Consider the following 23,448-nt stretch of genomic DNA (forward strand, 5'->3'; position numbering starts at 1 on the left):
ACTGTGGTGGAAGGGCTGATAGGACTGGAGAGATGCAGCTTGAAAACAGAGCTTGATAAAAATCACTATCTGCTGTATACAAGGAGTCTGCATTAACGGAAACTGATAATTTCCTGTCCTCAACAGGACTACACATAGCTGGAATTTCAGTTTATTGTGTATTAACAGGGATGGCTGTGCCTCAGGATTTGAGATTGGTAACGCCTGTACACAGGGTTCATATCACTAACACTTGGGGATGGCCAGTTTCTTGGCTTACCTGTGGGCAGTTGGGGCCACTGTAGGCAGAAACATTTAGGCCCACCACTAAGAGATGTTCAGGCAGCTGCCAGAACAGGGATCTTTGCACTGGAGTCCCTTTCCTCTTGATTGCAGGCTTGACTTGAAAAGTGGTCATCAAAAGGCTACTAACAGTGCTCCCAGCCTGCATGTAGGATTTCTTAGGTTTCTTTAAGGTTTTCTTTTAATGTGGTATGCACACAATGCCTTGTGCCATCACTGCAATGTCCCCTGGATGATTTGTGGGGGGAAAATTGTGATCTTACTTCTGGGAATAAACCCTGAATTTAGCCATGGGTCCTTGTAGGATAGAGGAAAGGGAGATCGGAAGAACTGGCAAGGAAGCCACTGACAGGAAAGGCCATCAGCAAAGGATTTTGTAGGAGAAATGCAAGGCATATATGGCTGAATATTTGTTCTCGGTGTGCTCTGTGCCCTGAAGAGCATGTGTTTTTCTAACTCCTTTTTTTCCAGAGCACTAATAACCAGACCATCTGTTTGCCTCTCTAAATCAGAGCAAAGCTCGTGAAAACCCAACTTGAAAAACAGTAAGAAATTATCAGCTGTTTGTTTTAGCATTTAATAACTGTAATTAGCAAACCTAATGACATGTTTGATTATTTCATCACAGTTCTGTGAGTCCAGGGGGAGGCAAGAGATGGGACTTATTGATTAGAGCAATTGAGACTCCTGGCTTCCTTCTAGTTTTTATTGTCATTTAAAACAACGTACTGAGTAGCTCTCTGAAGATTGTGCATTTACAATTAGTGGGGAGATCATGGCTGACTTGGGGCAAGATTTGTCTCCCTGAGTGGATTACTAACAAGCAGAGTGTCAAGCACTGTGAAGCTCCAACACAGTGGATCAAGTCAGAAAACCTCATATCTACTCCTGGTTCTTCAGGTGACTCGCTGTGGCATCTGGGCTGAACTTCTTCCCCTCTCAGTACTTCACTAGACCCTTCAGTAAAAAGATAATAATAAAGAAAGGGAATGGTATAGACAGACTCTCTGCACAGAAGAGTTTCCAATGCCAGAAGGTTTCCTTCTCTTTTATTGTGTTACTACTTCTCAGCAGGCTCTGTTAGAGGAGATGAGCATCTCTAGATAGAAAAGCTGAGATTTTGGGTTACAAAAGGTAACAAAAACACTGCATATTATCAATACACAGTTACTGAACTCTTCAAGTGTCATGGTAAATTAAACATACAGCGGTTTGTTCTAGAAGAAATCTGATGTTTCTGTGTACAGGCTCTTGGTAAAATTGTAAATTATGTAGGCATTCATAAAAATTAGGGATTTCTCAGTAATTGGGGTTGCATGGAGTGGAAGGAAGGAATTGAAGGATTCTAATATGTACTAAGTATTTGCAATAATTTCTCTCCATTGCTTAAAGCCTAGAGCTGCACTTTTATCACAAATGAGAAACATTTGCTTCTAAACTTAATATATCTTCATGTTTTACCCAAGTCTCCTTGGTTTTTTTGTGCTATAAGACTAGAAGGAATCAGTCCAGGCACTTATTTATCCTTCTATCATCCAGAAACATCCAACTGGGTCATCATGTAACCTTCCTCCTCCAATGAGAATTAACCCATTTTCTCTGGTCTGTCCTGGTAACTTCTCGCCCTGTGCCTGAGCCTTATTTATCCTGCTCCCCTGAGGACAGTTCAGATGTACTGTTGAGGGACAGTTTTTATCCTGAAGCAAAGACAAGACAGGAATATTCTGGATCCTATTTTCTTTTCTGTAGCTGAAATCCTTGTGTTGCTGTTACTAAAAGGGTCAAGAATTTTCTGACCTAATGTTTTCAGCCTACCAGAATTTACACAAGTTTCTAGTTATTTATTTTGTAGAGCTCACTTTGGTGGAATGGTAGGTGTTAAAGGGGTCCCTGACCAGAAAAACAATTTTTGGTTTACAAAGCCAAGGTGAATGGGCAGTATCAGAGTGATTAGTGCTGCTGGGCTGTGGGAAGTTCCTGGCCCTTTCCAGGTGTTTCATATCCTGGGAGAGGATTATAAATGTGGGCTTGGATGTCTTCTGATCTCAACTCTCCATGCTTTTCCATGTTGTAAAACTATTTAAATAATTGTGAATGAAGGAGAGGGAGCCTGAGTGAGTAGCAGGTAGTATGCTCTTCTGGGATGCAGTTCAGGGTAAGCTCTCTGCTTCAGCAAATACCTGGAAGCTTTTGAAAGCTTGGTTACATCTAGATATGATGGGAAATTTTTCAAAACTTTAGAAAGCTTCTTGTGTTGAAAAAATAATTCCCTCCAGCTTTAGTTACTTGCATTGGTTTGCCATTCTATAGGCTGACTTGCTTTTCTGTTGAACACATATGCATGATACAATGGTTTGGCATTGATGTGGTGTGTGAAATAATCTCAACAAAGGGAGAATGTACTTAAGATGAGGAAGCTCTTTTTTCATAAAAAAGTCTGGATATTCAGGTGAATTTATTTCTTTGTAAATTGGATCCTTTTTTACATTATGCCCCTATTCTCCTGCTATGTGACAGAGGTATGGATCTGCCAAGGTGACACTGAATTCTAATGGACTTTCCTCTGCTTCATGGTGTAAAGCCAAAAGTAAATAGAAAGCACAAGAGATTTGGGTGGAGATTAGGCAGGACAGTTTTTGTATTCCATATGTACCCCTGTCTGCATAAGGGCTCAAAACCAAGATGACATCTGTTGTTTGCCTGTCCATTTGTATCCCTAGACAAATCAGACACAACCTGGTTCTGATGGAAACTTGCACAATGTAGCCCTTCAGGTGTATTGCATCCACTGGAAACCATGGATACCAAAGGCATCTCTATTTGTAGAGAGGAAGTTTGTGTAAGAGACTCTGTCTTGTACAAGCAGCAGTGATGTAGAAGACTCTTTAGACAGATTTTAGCAATTAAAAATTATCTGTATTTTAAGAAAACTTATATATAGTAACAAGAATGTGCCAGTAGCACAGACTGCAGGTGTCCCAAGTTCTTAATGAGAGGGCGCAGTGTGGATCAGTGCCGGAGATGTTCGTGTCCTTGTGTAGCTTTTTCTTCTTGTTGGCCAAGTAAATTAGCTCAGAAAGCATGTGGGTTTCCTTTCTCAGAAGTGATATTTCTGTTAAAGGGATTATACTTTCCATTGAGAAGTGCAAACTCATGTGCATTTTTACAGCTTGTTTGCGAGGTCCTTGCAGTTCCATACCAGCTTTTTGAGCTGTAATTTAGCTGTAACTTTTTCCTAGATAACAGTGCAAACAAGTATCTAACAACACACAATTCCTGGAAGACATTCTGGGACAATATGTGCAAAAATAACTAAACATTAAATGAGGTACTAGATTTCAGTTTCAATCTTCCTAAACTTTACTTACAGGAGAGAATAAAATATTGTGCTGCAGAATAGATTGTATTTGCCCCTGTATTTGTGATTGCATAGTTCAGGGTAAAGTTATTCCTTTATGGCTAATCCTTTAGACAATTGTTGTAAAAGATAATGGGCCAGACACTGACAGTTTAAAATAAGTGGTTTTTAAGACAGGAAAGCTACAGGAAACCCACAGGAAACCCCCCCTAAAGCACGTATTCCAATTGCCAACAACACTTTATAAATGGAAAGCTTAGAAGACTAACTTCCAATCAAAATTTTAATTCTAATGAAGTACATTACAGATTAGAACATTGTGCTGCATAAACATTACTGGGATACATGCCTTCAAACTGGCAGGACATGGTAAACTATCTTGGAATGAACGGTGCAACACACTGAGCAACAGTGAAAAATGCTTTCACTTTCTTGGAGTTGACCAGTTTAAAACTATCCCCACGGTAGGATTTCATTAACATCACCTGCTTGGAGTGGCAGATAGATGGGATTAAGTGAAAGAAGACCTGCTAGTAGCAATTTTCCTTGTGTGGGCTTTTTCTTTTTTTTCCTTACATCCCCCATTTGGAGGTCCAGCAAATGCAAGCTTGTCCTCCTCAATTAGGCAAGTCTGAAAGCTACAATGAGTGCACAGACTCTTAAATGTGCTGTAATTTATATTTATCAATTCAGTGCACATAGTTTTTTTGATGTGTGCTTCCTGCCTGATTTTCTAACAATCCTTTATTTTCCACAGGTGGCCGTGATAAACGAGGTGGTCCTGTCTTGACCTTCCCAGCCCGCAGCAATCATGACAGAATAAGGCAGGAAGACCTTCGTAAACTTGTGACTTATTTGGCCAGCGTGCCAAGGTAAAGCTAGAAAGAAAACACTTCAAAGCTTAGGGTGGATGGGTGGGTGGGGAACTTGTTCTTGGCAGTTGCTGATTTCCAAGTATTAACATTTAGTACCTTGAGTTCTTGGGGCGGAGGAACAAAAGTGTTCCCTTCCTCCTCCTGTGTGCGCTCCGGTGGTTTTTATGGCACACGTGGCAATGCAGGAGCCCCGGAGCGGAGGCAGTGGGAGCAAACCTGGGTTTCAGGCTCCTCACAGTCTCAAGGAGCAGCTCTCATTCTTCATGTTTTTGTGCAACTGTTTTAAAGGAGTGCAAAGGGAGGAATGCTTAGAGGTCTGCAGTTAAATATAGCAAACTGGAGGGAGCCTGCTGTCTGTTGTTGCTTTTTAATGCCTTGTGGGAGGTTTGGGAGAGCTGGGGTAGGGGGCTGTAGTTGCTGGGGAGGAGAGAGTGCCTGTAAAAGGAGGCAGATCTTCCTTCTCCAGTACTTTCCAGAGATTTCTTCAGGCTGGGGAAGGAACATGGGTGGACTTAGGAGGAAACTTCCAAAGAAAGGCATTTTAAATTGTTCTGAATGCAAACCACCACCTTTCCCCGCATTAGTCTCTGTGGCTCTCTTCCAACTAGCAAGTCCCCATCCTTTTCCCAGGATGCTGGAGGAAAGGTGTGTTGCCAGAGCATATTTATTTTTTCAAGCTTTGGGAGATCATTTATAGGGCTCAGTGCCCAGGGAGATATTTCTGATCCAGACTCAGAGAGTATGAGACTTACATATTCCCTCATCCAGCTTCCTTTTCCTATTTTTAAGCTTGTCAAATATCCTTGCCCAAAAGCCAATGCACAAGCTGTTGAGGGGAGTGTTGCCCCAGTGCAGGTGAGGGACCAAGAAGGGATGCTCAGGATTTCAGGAACACATCCTGTGCCACCCAGGAACTCCTTCTCTTTTAAATCCCCAGAAGATGAGCTGTTAAACAATGTTCATATTTTGGCAGAGTGTGAAGTCAAGACATGAAGGGCAGAGGGGTTGGCTGCATCTGGAAGTCAGGAGTTAAGGGTCTTGGAAATGCATTCAGTTACTTAAACATGCAATGTGCAGAGGAAAAAGGTTGTGTTTGGTATGGAAGAGGGTTAAGAGCTGTTTGGAGGCTTAATTACTTGGCTGCAGAGTGAATAGCAAATGCAGCCATGTGTACCAGATCTGCCAGTGCTTGTTTCCTGGACATCATAAGTCCTCTGGTGATGAACTTTTTGCTCTGTTGAACTTCTGGTCATCAAGGTTTTACTAATAAGCTGAGTCTGTCTACTTTTCTCCCCATTCCCTCTCATTTTATCCTCTAGTCACCTCCATTTTCAACTATATTGTGAGAGATTACAGATGTGATGAGGGGCTGGGGGAGCAGTGGCTCACTCCCTGGGAGTGTGTGTCCCAGAGCTTGGCAATTCCTCCCCCAGCTGCTGCAGTAATGAAACTGGTCCCCTACATCTTATTTTTAGCATGGTTGCAAGTATGAAGATAGGACTTTGCTTTGGGTTACAAGCAACTGCAGAGCAAAAAGGACCTTCTAACATGTCAGCCTTTTCAATTAATTGCTCTTCCCTCGTGGAGGTGGCAGTAATAGAAAGATACATCCCTTCTGTTCCCCACTGTCACACAGCTGAATCAATTAGCTCAGTTTTTGATGCTGCTTTTGGTTGCCTTACTCTGGATCAGTGCATCAGTGATTTTTCTCTGATGATGCAGAATGTGGAGTCAGAGATATGTGCTGAAGGAGCCAATACAAGAGCTGTCTGTGTGTCTCCCTAGAAACACTAAAAACCATTCTCCTTCTGGTGATCGCTACAAAGCCTTGCTCTGTCCTGGTGCACAAAGTCTTTGGAGGATGTCTCTCTAGTTATACCAGAGAACATCCCTTCCTCCATGGTGCAGTCTCCTGTCATGAAAATGTGCCTTACAGTGAGGGACTGGCTGTGCATGGAGCACTTTCACTGGCTTCCCAAGGCTCTGGGCAGGTTGCAATTCTGTAGGTATTAACTGGAGTACTGTCTCCTTCTTGGGATGTTTGCACATTGAAAGGTGTGGAGCAGAAAGAAGCAGGAGTGATCAGAGGTCTTGAAAAAGTGTCCTGTCAAGGAAGGATTAAAAGGGTAGGAGTTTTCAGTCTAGAGAATGAAAAGCATGTGCAAGCATGTTGTGATGCTGCAAAAGGAAAGGGTTTGTGGGGTGAAGACAAACGTGTTACACCAAAGCAAGTGAAGGCTGGATATGAGTAAAAGATATCTAATGGATTCCCATTAGCACTATAAGACATTTAACTTTTTCTTAAATCCTTCCTTTGCTGTATAGACAAGCCTCTGGCATTGATACAAATGTTATGGAGAGGATATGGTAGATCAGGAGGTTATTTCTCCCAGTTCATCCTAGTTCTGTTTTTTCTGGTGCAACAGCTGTGAACTTGCTGTTCTAGGAGGAAATGTGACCACAAACTTCATGGATTTGGCACATGGGATTGTGTAACCTGTGTGGTGTAAGGAAACACTGAAAACTCATTTTCCCTAAACATTTTGTTCACTTTAACAAGGGCAAGCAGCAGAGCTTTCAAACTTATTTATGTTTTGGAAACAAATATATGGAAGGAACAGTTGGAATTCCTATCACTGGCTCACAGTTCATGTTTATTCCAAGATGAGTGCTGTAGCTACTAACTACATCAGCCATCCACCAAAATAAACAATTTCATTAGCAGAAACTCTGAACAGGATGTCAGAAGAAACTGCTCTGATGTTGAGTGCTAAAAGGAGAAGAGTGTTCTGTGCTAGCTGAAAAAGTAGAAATTCTTTAGGAAAAAGAGACTGTAATTTATCATATTGACACAGGATAATAATTCTTTCTTTATTCTTGATGCATTGGTTTCTGAGTGAGACAGATTGCTCTCCACGTTGATACTATCTGTCACTTAACCCTTGTTTTATATCTTAATGGAGGGGGCAGAGGTGGCCCAGTGCTGGGAGCTCGGAGCAGGTATGAGATTGGTGATGAAATGTGATGATAGATTAGGGTAAGTGAAACCAGGGTCTTGCTAGCAGTTTTCAAAGTTTCTGATTCAGCTTTCTGCAGTTCTTTCTTCAAAATCAGAATAATAATGTGGGCTTCTGAAAGCAGCTATGTGTGCTTGAGTTAGAGCAGAATAGTGAGGGCTTTCATGCAGCTGGGAGCCACAGTCAGGCAGGTGCCTGCAGGCAGTGGGGTTTCCTGTGTGGTTGAGGATTACTGCCTGGGGGTGAAGATCTAGGAGCACAGCTTGTTCCTATCCCGAAATGGTAACCTTTCAGTCCACAGTGCTTGGGGTAATTTAAGGCTCCTGGAAGGTTCAAAAGCCTGATCCTGCAGTTTTGGGTAGGAGGAGGAGGTTGTGAGTGGGTATCTGACACTGTGAACTAACACGGTCCTGGTTGGTGCCCTACATTGGTTCTTTCAGGCATATCACAAAGTCCTTTTCTCTAAACTGTTCCACTGTAATTAGTTACTAAGAAACGAAGACACTATTCATTAGATGTAAAGATAATTCCACGGATGCCAAGTTTCTACCACTCTGCCATTTTCTGCTTGGTTTACATTTGCACTAATGCTTTCTGGGTAGGCGAAGCTGTATTTCTTGTGACTCAGGATAGCTTCTATTTACATGCAAATTTAAATGGATGCAATGTTTAGAAATTTGGAGGGCGTGACTGAATCTAGGATAACATGGTGTTTATGATCAGGGGAGCTGAAGGAGAATTTTCTGGCCTTGCTAAAGATTTTATATTTAACACCAGTGCAGTGCCATCTATTCCAGTAGACTGAGCTTTGATTTATATATGTGTAAATGAAACTAGCACCAGGCCAATCTCCTCTGTGAGCCCTTTGGAATTGCGAATTAAGTTATGCATAGGCTATAGGAGGATAAAAAGGAGACAGAATATTATTAGCCTGAGTTATCTCCTTGCATGGTGAAGCAATAGGATGAAGGAAATGTTCTCTGTCAGCTATAGTGAACCTTCCGGCTGAACACATCAATCTGTTCTGGAGCCAAGATAAGCAATCTTCTGTGCTCTCTGCAGAGGGGAAACCCGAGATGCCTCAGGGGCCTGTGTTTTTAAAGACATCTAGTTTTTATTTGTGCTCTGTTCAAAAAGCTGCTCAAATGTTTCCCTGTTCTGGGGGACATCCAGAGCTCATAACAGCAGCAAGAGCCAGCCCTGGGTGTCTGAACAGCTCCTCAGAGCTGCCCAAGCTGGAGGAGAGGTGCTGGGAGCAGTAAAACAACTGAAGTGCCCCTAATAATTAGTTTAATGACTGGGACTTTGTAAAATTATAAGAACAATACAGGGGATGGCAAAATGTAGCAATACTCGCCCACTCTTAGATTTATTTTAAGCTCTTCTCTGGTGACCTGTGGTACTGTGTACATTAGCTCCTCTGGCTGGGAGTAGTGAGCAGCCCATTTTGTTGATTGATAGGAATTAAACGCTAGAGCTCTGCTTTCTGTTATGTGATCTTAGCACAGAAGGAGCTTTAGAGGACCTTTTCTTTTTTTTTTCCTGGAAGCTATTGTAGATTTACAAAAATAACCATCTATTTAAAAAATAACACCAGGGACATCATACTAATTTTAGTAACGAAATATCTGGTGCCATCGATAACATAATTATTCCACCATACTCTTGTTTCAAAATACAGCAGTAAGAAATGTGGTGAAGCTAATGAGTCTAATGGAGATGTAGTATTTTCTTCAGATATAATTTAACAAATAATTGTAAGATATTTTGGAGAAAGATGTTCATTAGAAGTAAATAACTGACATGAGTACTGGTGAATTTAAAAGTGTTTTGCCACTCTGTAGCCAGCTCAAATCCAGCTTCTACCATATGTGGTATTGGTGTTTTATGTTTTTATTATTATGTTAGGGATGGAGGACTTCTGTTGAAATACTGGTGCTTACTGAAAAGCTTCTGAGCAGCTCTGTGTTACTTCCTTCATCCCCTTACTGACCACCTCAGGGCCAAGTTACACATTCACTGCTTCTTGGAAATCAGCACTTCAGGAGAGGATCTCTGATTTCCTTCCAACTGTGCTAATAACCTGTTGAGGCATTTTATTCCTGGGTGAGTGGACAATGGTTATAATTGATGTTGAAATTCTGCAGCAAATGTCTATAGTTGCAACCTTGGAAACACTCATTTACCAGAAGCTGCTAGAAAATGTGGACTTCCTAGAAGTGCAGAGAGAGTGACAGGAGATGTCAGAGCCTGGGGAGCAGGAATTATGAGAAAAGATTGAAGGTGGGGGGGCTGCTTATGTTAGAGAGGGAAAGTAAAGTGGTGTGTTAAAATACACTCTGCAAGCCCAAGCTAAAGTAAACAATTTAGTCTCAGTGTACATGGAAAATGTGACAAAAAGAAAGTGATTAAAATCACAGATCGAAGAACTGAAGCAGGTTTCTGTATCCTCCCCATCTTGGAGACCCTGTTTGAGGTGTGTCTGGAGACAGCCAGGTCTTGTCACTCCTGTCTTGGCACAGAGGCAAGAAAACAACAGTCACTCCAGCTTTTGTGATAGTGTTTTGTATAAAGATGTGGGTTTTTTAAACAGATACACAATTTCCTATGTTTGTTTTTAAAACAGCACAAACCTAAGGTAAATGTGAGGGCTTTGGTATCTGTTTCCAAATTACTTCCTGCTTTCATTGCCTGTTGCTGTTTTTCTGGATAGTGTAAGGTCAGATCTTGTACAGCTCTGGACCTAAAGCAGATGTCCTCTTTTTCTCTGCCCTCAGTGGGAGCTGAGAGTGCTCTCTGAGTGATTCCAGCCTGGTTCCCTGCTGAGCCCTGTTCTGCTGTCCAGCCCCATAACAGTCCAAGTGTTTTCAGACAGGTTTTGTGATGAGCAGCACAAAAAGCATAATACATAGCTTTGCAGTTGATGTACTGTGAATTGCACAGCTCGTGTAACCTTTTCCCTCTACAGACTAATAAAAGGCAGGGTAAGCTGGGCTCTGCATCTCACTTTTACCAGTAATCATCTAGGGGTCTTTCTATTTTGAAATAGAAGCAAATGAGATTAACTTGATGGTAATATTGAAATAAGTTTATGAAAAATTAATTATCTTGCTCCAGAATGTGAGTTTGGGAATTAAAATAAATAAAATAAAGGTTGATGTTCTTGCAAGAGTGAATTTCTTATTTAAAGTAAATTCCTTAAAGTACTTACAAAGGGATTTGTAAAGTATTTTCTAAATTGTTTATCTTGTATCCAAACATTTTGTACTGTTTAGGAAGACCTGAAAATCTCTTACTTTTTTTTTCCCCAAGTTCCACAATATTTCTTTATTCTTAAGTATAGCTTACTCCATTTAATTATATTTTAATTGTATTCCAATAAATAATTCAAGTTACTGATTGCCACATGCAGAGAAACTGGGATTTCAACTTGTCATTGTGTTTTTAAGCATTGTATTCAACACTCAACATCTGCTTAATTTTAGGCTATAAATCTGCAATTGAAAACAGTTAATATGAACGAATCCCTCATTTTTATGTCTGAATTATTTCCAAGGCAATTGTTCTATTTTACGTGTAGGGGATGGAGTTCAGCTTTCTCTTACTGCCAACCGTGCAGACTCATGCTGAGATTTCAAAGTCATGTTGGGTTCTTTCTGATTCAACTAACATCTCCAAAATAAATTCAACAGGTTAATAATTTGAAGACTTAGGATTGCAGAGGGTAGCCCTACAGGCCAAGTTTAGCATAGAGAGGAAATGCACAGGTCTGGAAGAGAAGTTGCCTTTCCTGGCACTGGGCTGTTTTTCAGCTGAGTGGAAGCTCAGTTGTACCTTCTTCAGTGGAGTCAATGGATAAGGCTTGTGGATGACACACGTCCAATGAAGTAAAGGGTCACTGTTTTACTTTGTGCTCCTGCCAGGCATCTCTACCCAGTTCAGGTCCAATGCCTTTTGGCTTCTCTTCAGCTCTCTCAGGGGAGCATCAGGTGCTGTCCATCTCTCCTGCAGGGGCTGTGGGGTGCTGATTCTGGCTCTCTCACACAAGATGGGTGTTTGTCCTGTGCAGCCACTCCCCGTGTTGCTGTATTTCTGTTAGCAACGCTGTGCGTAGCACCTCACTGCATTTCCAACAGAGGATTCTGGCTGGGAGGGATTCTGCTTGATTTTCTCCAAATCTGGGTCAAACAGCAAAACACCCCCTGTCACCATTTGTGCCACCACTGCTGGGACGCAGGAGCCACCATGGCCTAGTGCCACCAAGTGACGCTGGCAGGGTCTGGGGCCTGATCCCATCCCCTGAGTTGTCTCACGTAGAGTAGTGCTGCACACTCTGCTTTTTGAGCTCTGTCCAGGCCCTCAGTCTGGGGATTAGATCAGCATTGTTCCTCCTCCTAAATGGCTTTTGCATGTTGGTTGTACCGGCATCTGCTGCCTGGAAGAAGGAGCTGAGGTGATGGAGAAAAGGCAGAAACTTGTAAACTAGGATATAGCCTGCACCCATTCACTGGAGCTGGCGGGCACCACAGCCTGCTATAAATTTTGTTCAGAACATCATTTTCTCCATCCTCTTCCTCAGTGGCTCTCTGAGAAGTGTTTTGTGAGTCTCTGCAGCACACCTCCCCATGCTGCTGTCCCTGGCCTTGGCCACGCTCATGCTGGTGTAAAGCTCTTGCATGTTCCTCCTGGGCCTTTTAACCATCAGACCTGTGGCTCCACAATGCTCCAAGACATCCAGGCAGCAGTGACTGGGAGGATTCCTTGGAGAAGGCAGGCATCTGCTAATGTGAGCAGTAATTCAGAAAAGCTAAAATTAGCAGACAGAGAGGTTTTGTGGGGGCGTCTCGCTGGCAGCAGAGCTGGCACAGGCTGTGCACAGTTCCCTCCTGAAGCTGTCACTAGCCGTCAGTGGAATATGCAGCAGTTCAGCCAATCCTGAATTTTCTTTTAGGTGATCTCTTTCCTACAATTTTTGCAGAGACTGAAAAATAGTTTTTGTTTCATTCCACTGTGGATGCTTGTGTTCCTCATCAGTAACTCCAGTATGTGCTATATCCTTTCCACTATTAGAAATTATTATGATTTGGAAGTGGCTTATGCCATCTCTTCATGGATGTCATTAGAAGCAGGAAAACAACTGCTGTGCTTTGCAGTCTGCTTTGTGATGGGCATGTTGTCCAAGGCGTCTCAATATCAATGGAAAGCTCTTCTAAACTCCCATAGAGAATGGATGAAACCTTTATTGTGTGCCAGTATGAAGCAAGTAATGGGAGACACAGAAGTGGAGTCGTCTCAGCCTAGACAGGCTGATCCTTATCCTCACTGGATATATGGGGATGCTGCTCCAAAGTCTGGGTTCCCTAGTGCACACTGGGGAGGACTGAGGATATGTTTTCAGGAATACACTTTTAGCCAAATGAATAATGAAAAGCTGATGCCATCATGCTGTCTGTCAGTCACTGTTAAACCAAATCTGTCAGAGAAAATGCTCAAGAATATTAAATTTCTACAAATTTAATAAGAATAGACAGCTGCATCAAGGAAAGAGACCTAATTAGTTTTAGGGGAGGGTGGTCTGAACTCAGCCCTTCTCAGAGACTGGAGGTGTGCAGGTATCCCTAGATTATGTAAAAGGCACATTTGTTATTAACCATTAGAGAATCAATTTGCAAACCTCTACCAAGGGTTTGGCAGTTTCTATGCTCATAAAAGCCCATGCTAGTTTATGGTATTAGAAAATTTGATCGTATAAAGATCAAACAATGACCAATTCATGGTAATGTGGGATTGAGCAGGCTGATGTTCTTATAGCATGGAAAGTATGGCTTGGGACTGGCAAAATTTGTCTCAGAGGTTGGGATGCTCAGTTCCCTGCTGTTTTTAAAGGGAATTGGTATCCAAGTTGGGTAGACAGTTGTAAATCCCATCAATGGTTTCTTCTCATTTTCCACAGGGTGTTCCTAACCAAGTCTGTGGTGTTTTATGCCTTCCTTGTGGATCCTGGCACTGCTTCAGAGTTCCCCGTGGATTCTGCAGCACTGCATTCAGAAAGACATAATGTAACTCTATGGTGTGCAACTGTTGGGCTACTTAGATTAAGAGAAAAAAGAAAGAGAAAGAAATACTTTAGTGCAAAGTAAAATCATAAATAAGAAAAATAATTCTAGACTCCTTTCCTCCCAGGAAAAGGCAGCAAAGTGTAATTCAGACATGCTTTTGGCTTGGCAAACGTTGTCTGGTCAGCAACGTGTGCCACAGTGTGTTTTTCTGCTATTAACAGGGGAGGATTGGTTTCCCTGACTGTGTACACAGGGCTTTATTTAATGTCTAACTTTAAAGAGAAACCTTAGTCTCTAGAGAATTTTCCAGTGATGTAATATTTTAGAAAGATCCTTTGTGGTACTTCACCAATAAGGCAAAGCACCAAAACAGCTTTCCCTTGTCCTGCAACTGTTTTCAGGGAAATCTTCCACCTCTTAACTATGCCCACACTACTGTGCAAACTAGAGAAACCAGGAACCTGCTGTAAGTTTGATGCTGTATTTACAAGGGACTTCTTTGCTGAATGGTCCTTTTGGTTAAAGTTATTGAATAGAAATTGTAATAGAGCATGGGCTTTGTAGAATAATTGCATCTCTCTCCAAAAATCATAGCAGCAGTTCATCTCCAGCCAGAACAGGCTGCTTTCATGTGCCTTTCCTGTCCCTTTCCTCTGTTTCACATGGGAATATAAGAATTGACAGTCTCTAATCTTAATGCAGTATTATTAGAAAACTTTCTCTAGAAGGATATGTTAAGTTTTATAGTTTGTTTATTTATTTGAGGGTATGCCAAGCCAGATGCTTGTGCTATAGATGATGTCATTGAGGATTGAATAAATACAATTTTTTGAAGTTTAGTTTGAAAGTATTACTAATTAAAAGTTATTTTTCCTTGGTAAACTATATTAAACTGATATTAAACCATATTAACTGATATTTTACATCTTGAATATAGAAAAACCTAAGTTGTTTTATTATAGATATGCTGCATGAGGCAGAATACATATCCCTTTAACAGTGTACACTGATTAGACTTCCAATTTCTGGGAAGCAGGGTCTTAAAGCTGCCTTTCCCAATCCTGAATTGGAAGCACTCTGTAAGAAATTGACCTTGTACTGTGTTGCTGCCTGACCTTAGAAAATGCACTTGGAAAACCATTCTCATTATGAAATGTACTGTTTTACCATGCAGCAGTTCAAGGGAGTGGAAGAAGAATTGAGGGGAGAGCAGTAATCCCAAAGGTGTCTGATTCACTAGTGAGTGATTTTGCGCATAGGACACATGGCTGGAAAAGCTTCCTTGTTAATAAACTGTTCGTCTAAGAATTATTCAAGTAGGCAATATGTTCTTTTTCCTTAAGACCTCTTTTTTTCTTTCATTCTAAAGACAGAACTAAACTCTTAAAACGCTGATTAATCACATCCAATTTTGTGGCTATATCCCCTTATTTCTCCATTTGTCTCTTTCTACAGCATTTGTAATTTAGTTTAGAAACTGCATCTGGAGAAGCAAACATTTCTGGGATCACAGATTAGTTAAGATTTTGCTCCCCACTGGAGATTTGTGGGTAGGAGCTGCAATTCCATTCCAATATCTAATTAAAAATCAGGTACATAGGAAAGTAGTGAAAAATCTTACCCGTAGGAAGAATGTCTGGGAACTCTGCTTTTTAATGAACTGTTAGACCAGGAATCAAATACACAAGCAGAATATGCAGGTTTTTAGGGTTTTATTCTTCTCTCTTCACAAGGCAAACCTCAACTGTTATATCATTCCTCACTTACCAGGCTTACTGGAAATCTCAGTTTCTCTTTACTTTCCAGAACAGCCACCCTAACGATTTTGCAGTGTCGGATCATAAACTGTAAGTGACATGGAAATAGGGTCAGTTAAAAATATTTCCTGTGATTTTCATTTGGGAATGAATTTTGTAGGACATTTCACCACAGTAGTTTTAGGGACTGTTAAATTGCATCTGTGTGTATTAACATCAGCAGCACTTACCTGATGACTTGTTGGGCACTGCTAATTATATGAAGAAGGCACAAATTTTTTTTAGGTAAAATCCACTCAATACATTTGAGAAAGAGACCATTTGAGAATCCACCTGCTCTCATTTGGACACTAGGTTTAGAAGTGTTCCTCTTAGCAAATAAGATGCTAGTTGTACTTATTATATATTTTTTACATTCCTGGGGCACTTGGAAAATTAAAGCAGAAATATTTGAATAACATACAGAACTTTGAACAACATAAATCGGATTTATTGGATTCTATACCAATGCAAATCTGTCTTGACTTCCATTTCTGGGCTTTTCAAATTGGTGACAAGTCAGTATTTCCAGAAGCTGAAGTCCATTTTGTCAATACTGTGCTCACATTGCCCTTTTAGAGGAAAATGGCTTAAAATTGTTTTTACAATGAAAGCCTGCTTTTCCCTCTTTTTTGTGGGAGGATACAAATGCACAAAGAACTTTAACTGTGTTCCTGCTGCCTTGAAAAGCTGCTAGAAGTCAAATGTGTAATTAGGGATTCTGTTAAAAGTCTAATTCCTATACCTGTGAACATTTTTTTGGCACATAGCTTTTTGTGTCATTGCTTTCCTTTTGGCATTTCTTATTCTCTTGGCCAAGACGTAAGTCCCTTTTCACAGGAAATTGTCGTAGATTTTCTGGGGTGTTATTTGTTCTTTGTCAAAGTCCAGTTTTGTTTTTGAGTGAAATACTCTAAAGCATAATATTAAACCCTGTTTTATTTAACAGCTGGTTACTCATGGAAAATATCTCTAAAATCCTTCATAAGATGTTACATTTTAAGATAATACAACAGGTTATGTTATGCATTCTTATGATGTAGGTTTGTTCTTGCAGTGCTAAAATTGAATGTTTCCAAGTGCTGGGAACTTTCTGTTCTGCATCACATAGGTTCAAATATTGGTCATGTTCTAAAAGCTAATGATAAACTATTTTAGGTAGATAGGGCACAGAGAAGATCAAAGAAATCATTATCACCAGATGATGTAACAGGATTGTTGAGGTGGATTTTAAGGTAGTTGGAAGCAAATTAATATATAAGGTGATTTTATGAGTTAGTCTCAACTGATTTATCAAACCATTAGTTTTTCCTACCTTTGATGTGTGCCTCCTGTGAAAATTACAGCATTCCCCTGTTGGTTCTTCCAGGCTACAGCTGACTTCAACAGAACCTGAATGAACTTGAAATATATATCTGCTCTGCAAACAGAATCAGGCAACAAATGAATCTCAAGACAACAGACTAGAGAGGATTTTTCTGGGCAGCCATTAGCAAGCTCTCAGACTTTTCTACAAGTCTCATACATTTTAAGACAGAATAAAGATATTTATTCATTGTGTAAGTTGCCAGGGGCATAAGAAGGAAATCATTAAGGTGGAAACATGCATTCACCATGTCTGCTCTTAGTCACAAATGAAAGGAGGATATCAATACTTTTTCAGGCTAACACATTAATTTAGTACAATAGATTGGAAACTGATGCAAGAGGTCAACCAAAGCAGTAAAAGGCCTGCCTGGCCTGCAGGCTTCTACTTACCGTGTCCTTTTCCTAATTCTTGTTTAAGTACTGTGATCCTCCTCCAGAAAAGCAGTCAAGTGTGATCATGTATCCATCCATATTGAGCAAGTGTAAACATGTGCTTCATGCACCATCTTAATTGCTTAATGAAGCTCCTTCTATTGTGAGGCACAACCATACAAACAGCAACCAGATGGAAGATATTTTTATCTGATGGGCCATAGGACTAAAGAAACATGGTCATTGAACATTGCTGTCCTTAAAAACCCCAGGGTTAGGATACAACTGCATCCATGCAACATCCCCTCAATGTGATAATTCAGGCAGTAGCCACTGTCATAAGCCCAGACTCAGTCTTACCTCCCCTTTCAGATGCCAATGGCCTGGCTTGCTTAAGGGACATAAACACACATTGACAATTATTTCAGAAGGGTTTATATCAAAGAAGGTTGAAACAGTTATTTATATTTGGAATCAAGATTGGGGTTTTTTTGGAGTCATTCGCTTTGTAGATGATTTTAGTCGTTTGTAAAGCTTCACTCTCATTAGAGACCAGTTCAGTATCCTTTTTATTTTCAACTGGTAGGAAAAAGTCTGAGTGTATTTGTGCTGTTTTCTCTGCTGTTTGTCATGCCTGTCATAGCAACAGAGGTTTTAACTTGTTTTCCTTAGTTTTATATTATAAAGCTCTAAAAATTATGCATTAAGCTAATTCTCCTGTGGGTTCTACATCAAATCCTCACTAATTGTGCTTTTGCAGTCTTTTCCACTATAGGCTTCAAGTACTAGTTTGATTATGCTGTGATCACTGCTTTTACTCCACACAATACAAAAAGAGCAAGTCCTTGATTATAATTGCAGGCATGTTTATTTGGCCAGGCATTTGCCCAGTCCTAATTGACAGCCTGAATTGTGCAGCATGGTCATCAAAATGGGCAAGAGCTTTTGTGAATAATTCATGGCTTTGACAATTGTTGTATCTGCAGCTTTGGTAGCAAAATTAGCAGCAGTGAAATAGTTAAGAATTCTGGTATTTAGGCTGCCAGAACTGGGTTTTCAGTTAGCACCCCAATAAGATGGAGGATGCAAGTTTGTGTTCTAGTCTCATTGTTTCTTCCACTGGCTGCAGACTCAGCAAGACAAATGTGCATTAGTTTATATTGTCAAGGCTATCTTTGCGAGCAGATGGGCTAGAAATCTAATTAAAAAACCCAAAAGCTTTGATTCTGGTTAAAAAAATAATAGAAAAGTCTGTGGGACAACCCTAAATCCTCTGAATTAAATGGATGTCCTATGTCAATGCCGTTCTATTGTCACACTTTATAAATAAAATATGAAGGGGTCTACTTTCACATAGACCCATAAATGGGCTCATTTATGAGTTTAATAAAGCATGTATAGTCAGTACAATTAGATAAGCATATGTATAGAGCAATAAATGATTCCTATATAAAATCAGCACACATGTAACAGAAAATATATCCCAATGTGGATAAATAAGCACATGGTTAGATTAATTACTGATCTCTCTTAAGCTTTTTTAAATTAACTATGAGGCAGCCATGACTATTTGCAATTTTTCTGCAATTATGGATCCTCCCTGTGTCTGAAGATATGGTAAATATAATACATTCAATGGAAGAATGCAGTAGCTTCAACAAAGAAAAATGTGGTATCATGCACAAGGAGGAGCTGAATAACCCAACGAGGTTCACCTGACTTCGTCTCATCCCTTGGACTACAATGCTCCAAAGCCAGGTGTAAAAATGCATAGCTTGTGAAGCTATAATTGCAAGGAAAATAGCAACATATATTTGTGCTATCTCAGTGTCAGGGACTGACATGTCATAGGCTTTTCCTAACCTGGGGAATGTGTCCAGTGTAAGGCTAGCGGTTTGCAGAGCAACTGTGAAATGGATTCTCTCTTGGTTCTTGTCAGTTGTTTTCTGGTGGAGAGGGGAAAGGGTAACTGTGGTTTTTCAGCCTGCTACAGAAACCCAATCATCGAGCCCATTTCTGCACCAGATATTACACAGGCATTAGTTTCACTTACAGGTAGGAAACCCATTAGTCTGGTGGAGTAGATTTGTCCTGATGTGTGCTTGATGTGCCTCTTCCAGGTCAAATGAGTGCTTCAGTATTAGACCAATATCATTAGGTGCAGTATTTCAAGAATCTGCTCTCTCTGATTTTCATTACTGTGGGCTTGCTGACATCTACAATAAATTGTAAGTTCTCTGACTAGCAGATTCCTATCATTACTATCCTGGCATATGCTAATTTGTCAATATAATTTTCAGGTCTGTCAGCAGGAAAAGCACCACTTGGGGTATGTAGTTCCTGAGATGAATAGGCTGATGATAATTCACATGCGCCAGTTTTAGATGGAACAGCCAGTGAAGTTTTATTGTGCTTTTGATAGAGAAGCAATATAGCTAATAAGGAAAAGGGAACAGGCAGTTGAAACCGGGCAATTACTTTTCAGAGAATTTTTCTGAACCTGCTTTAGCTGATAAAATAATTCCTCTGGTTTTTCCAGTTAGAGGTGACTGAAAGGTACAGGTACTGATGGAGAAATTATTTGCAATAGTGATGAAAGTTCAGGATTGTAAGGGAAGCAACATTAAAACTGCATTGCCATGAGAGCAATGTGTGAGTTCCCAGCAGCATGGGTCAGTGCTGGGATGGTGAACCTGAGGAAACCACACCCTGGCACCTGAAGAGCTCAATCTCCTGCAAAGCTGAGAGCATCTGAGGCTGGAGAATGCCTCGGAGAATGTTAGCTCAGAGACTGACACAGCTGGGACTTGCACATTTATTGCCAGGATTTTGACTGTTGGATTCATTTTTGCTTTCCAGAAGCTTTATAGATTCAGCTTTCTCACTTTGGATGTCATCGGTGTCTTTGAGGACTTCTACTGCCTTTGAAATACTGAGTTATCAACCTGTTTGTGCTCAGTCAGCTCCAGTGATTTTGATCTCTCCCACATTTATGTAAAAAAGAGATGACACCTCACATCCAGTGGCTTCACTGGCATGGCTTAGCCCCTCTTACTATACACAGTGAGAGAGCCTGGCCTTTCTAGGAGACAGATTCAGAATAAATGGGATGGGAGCTAGAGGTTTTGGAGCTGGGTTGGGAATAGCACATCAGTTTCCCCTGTCTCCTGAGGACTCTGTAAAAAGGACTTTTTCCACTCTCAATGCCATCATGGCATCTTTTTGAAAGAATGAGTAAAGTCTGCTGTCTGAATGAATACACAAAAATTGATTTTACAAGTGTATCTTACAACATAGATTGATTTTGTAGCTTCAGAGCAAGTCCTTCTGGATGTAATACCACTGCAGTCTTCACCCAGCCTGGCATGGCAGGAAGCATCTATCTGATAAGTGAACTATTTTAGGTAAATCACTGTGTCTACAAAGACCTGCTTTGTTTGTATATGGGTGGAGCTCAATTAGTCATGGTCAGTCCTCATTGTCCAACTCAGGGAAAAAAGAGGTATCAGCTTTTAAATTTTGCAATTCTATTAGAAATTAAATTCTCATATGGTATCAAAATAGACCTATGGACCATGGAGTGTTTCTGGGATGGAGCACCCAAACTTTCCTTATAACAGATGCACTGCAATCAGTGTTTGCCCTTATGTCTATGGATTCTGGCCAAAATCCTGTAAGTCTTAAGGAATAGTCAAACCATTTTTGCTTAGAAGACATAAAGTGCAAAGCAAATGTCATGCTGAACTCTGCACTGCAAATGGGCAGAACCTAAGAGAGTTGTGGAAGAATCTGCTATTTTGAAGTGCAAATTTTTAAGTGAGGAACAATCCAAAAGATTTAGAAATTTCCCACAAACATACCTCTAAATTGTTATGTCAGTCAAAATATTTTGATAAAATTCAAAGTTGTTTTTTTTTTAAGTAGACTGATCAAAAAAAGGAACAAAATTAAAAAGAAAGATTTGAAAAGGTAAACCAGAATATTTTGCTTTTATGAAAGCCTTTTTCAGTTTTAAATTCAGTAAAACTTTCATGAGAACCTGCACTCATCATGAAATATCTTACTTGTAATTGATATGTAGCATCTCATCCTGTCTCCCTAGTTCCTTATTTTAATTACAGTTCTGTAAATGGGTTTGCATTGCTCTCCTGCACTGCCAGGAGCAGGGTGTGGGAACTGATGAGTGCTTACTGCAAGAGATGTCAGTACTATGTAGAAAAAGTGATTTTACCATCTTTGAAGAGGTTTATTTTCCTCTCATCATCTCTGAGCTCAGTCGAGCCCTGGATCAAATGTGCAAGTCCCAGAGTGGTTTTACCTGCCTGCATAAGGAAGGAATTTGGCATGGTGTCTGCCTGTGGACATTATTGCATTTTACCAGGTGCTGCTGTTGACTGTCTAGACCTACATTAATCATTCTTTGCATGAGCTGAACATGTTTGCAGGCTTCTTTATGCTGTAAAGGTCTTTCCCCTATGGGTTTCTCTGCCTCCCACAACGTGTTTCAAGGAAATGTATGTATTTGCAATCTGGAGGCTTTCCACTCTGGGGTGACTTATGTGTTATGGCACTGAGTGGAATTCCTGGAGCTGTTCACTCTGTTCCATTCACTCACTTGTTAAGTCACTGATGCTGTGAGCTGATAAGTTAGGATGCCGTGACTAAGAGCCCAAGCACTCCTTGCCCAGATGAAGTATCCCTTTCCTCCTGTGAAAATCTGCCAGTGCTGACCATAGACTAAACTTCATAGTGAAGTTAACAGCATGTGAAATGACCTTCATGGTCTCCTTGCTTGAACTGTGAAAAAAACTCATAATACAGGCAAAAGGATCCATTTATTTTCTGAATCTTAGTAGTTTGGCTGTGCTAAGCACAGCCGTATATATTTCTTTCTCCTCTGGAATCCAACGGCTTTGAATCTTCAAACTTACTTCCAATAGCCTCTGCTCATCCAAACCTTTTCAAGAATGGTTTGTTTATGTTTCAACACAACCCTAATATTTATTTTTTTCCAGCAAATGTCAAGAACATATAATTTTCATTTGGTAAAGCATTTTTGTTTTGTGTCTGCTAAATCATCTCAAATGCAAGACTTTAAATGCTCAAGAGAGAGTTGAATAGTACTTACTGTTCAAATATTTCTTTGTTGTAGTAACAAATCTTTAAATGTAGCCCTGCTTCAACAAAAACAAAGCCTTGATTAATTTCATATTTGTCTCAGCAGCTGTTTCAAGGAAGACCTGCCAGATATTGATCCAAATATAGTAGACATGCAGCAACAAAAGGGGAAGAGGGTAAATGGGTTTAGATGAAGGCAACATTTACCAGCAGAAACTTAACAGGAATGAGAAAAATTATAGCATTTGTCCTCCAGATTTGGCTTTAACAGCTGCGATCATGCATTTTTGGACACAGCTGTGTTTTATATCTGTGCTATTTCAATGAAGATGGGAAGCTTCTCAAATAGTGTTTATTTGCTCAATTAAATAGGAGGCTGAATGCCTGCAGAACTTTGGGTCCCAGTTCTGGTCTGGGCTCTAACGATGCAGATCAGGATTTTTACCTGGGTAGAAGAGAGCTCAACACAACCCTGCTGAACCCTGACGGAGATACCAATGAGACCTGCACCTCTCAGAATGACTCCCAGGCACTCATGGGATCATGGCTGCTTATTGGGAAAAGGTTTTCTTACGCCTAGCTGGAGTCTGTTCTTCGTAACTTACATCAATTTACAACAGAGCTGCTTTGAGTTCAGAGCCTTTTTTCTTAGATGTAAAAATCGAATACCAAATGAGTTACTTGCTTGACAATAGCAGGAGAACCCATCTGGCACCAGTTAGCTTCTGCTGTAGTATATGGGTTTTTTCTGCCTCTCTGTTCCCTTCCTGATGACTTGGGGCCAGAGGCAGGGGTTGAATGTGGATGTTGTGTAGCCCACACATCGGCATTCTAGTGCCATTCACAGACACACCTCATGTCCCCTAAGAGCAGTGGCTGGAAACCAGAGACAGGAGGTTTGTCTTTGGCTGGACCTCACTGACTCCAAGTCTTTTTACAACATGTCACTGACATTTCTCTAGATCACTGCTTTATGTCCAACTGCAACCAATATGAAACTGGCTTTGATATCTTTCTTTCTCTCTTTGAAAAAGAAAAATGGAAATGAGGGATTCCTTTTCAGTGCTGAAAGAGAATTAACAAATTTAGGTCACAGTAAGGAAGAAAGTATTAATTGGAAGTGGAGTCTGGGTGGCTGTTTCTTTTCTAATTGCAAAAAACTATTGTAAAACCAAGTTCAAAAATGTAAAAAGGAAAATATCT

The 23,448-nt window shown here is 40.5% G+C and overlaps 1 protein-coding gene across 11 annotated transcripts in view; it reads left to right on the forward strand.

The window, feature by feature from the left end:
* The window catches only part of KALRN (kalirin RhoGEF kinase), a 461,256-nt gene that overhangs the window by 160,555 nt on the left and 277,253 nt on the right, over nt 1-23,448 (forward strand). For all 11 annotated transcript variants that reach the window (XM_033064817.1, XM_033064825.2, XM_033064827.2 and 8 more), the window contains exon 3: nt 4,398-4,512. In XM_033064817.1, coding sequence (XP_032920708.1) covers nt 4,398-4,512 — 115 coding nt within the window. The remainder of the gene's footprint in view (nt 1-4,397; nt 4,513-23,448) is intronic.

This window comes from Catharus ustulatus, chromosome 7, assembly GCF_009819885.2.
Source record: "Catharus ustulatus isolate bCatUst1 chromosome 7, bCatUst1.pri.v2, whole genome shotgun sequence".
Lineage (NCBI taxonomy): Eukaryota > Metazoa > Chordata > Aves > Passeriformes > Turdidae > Catharus > Catharus ustulatus.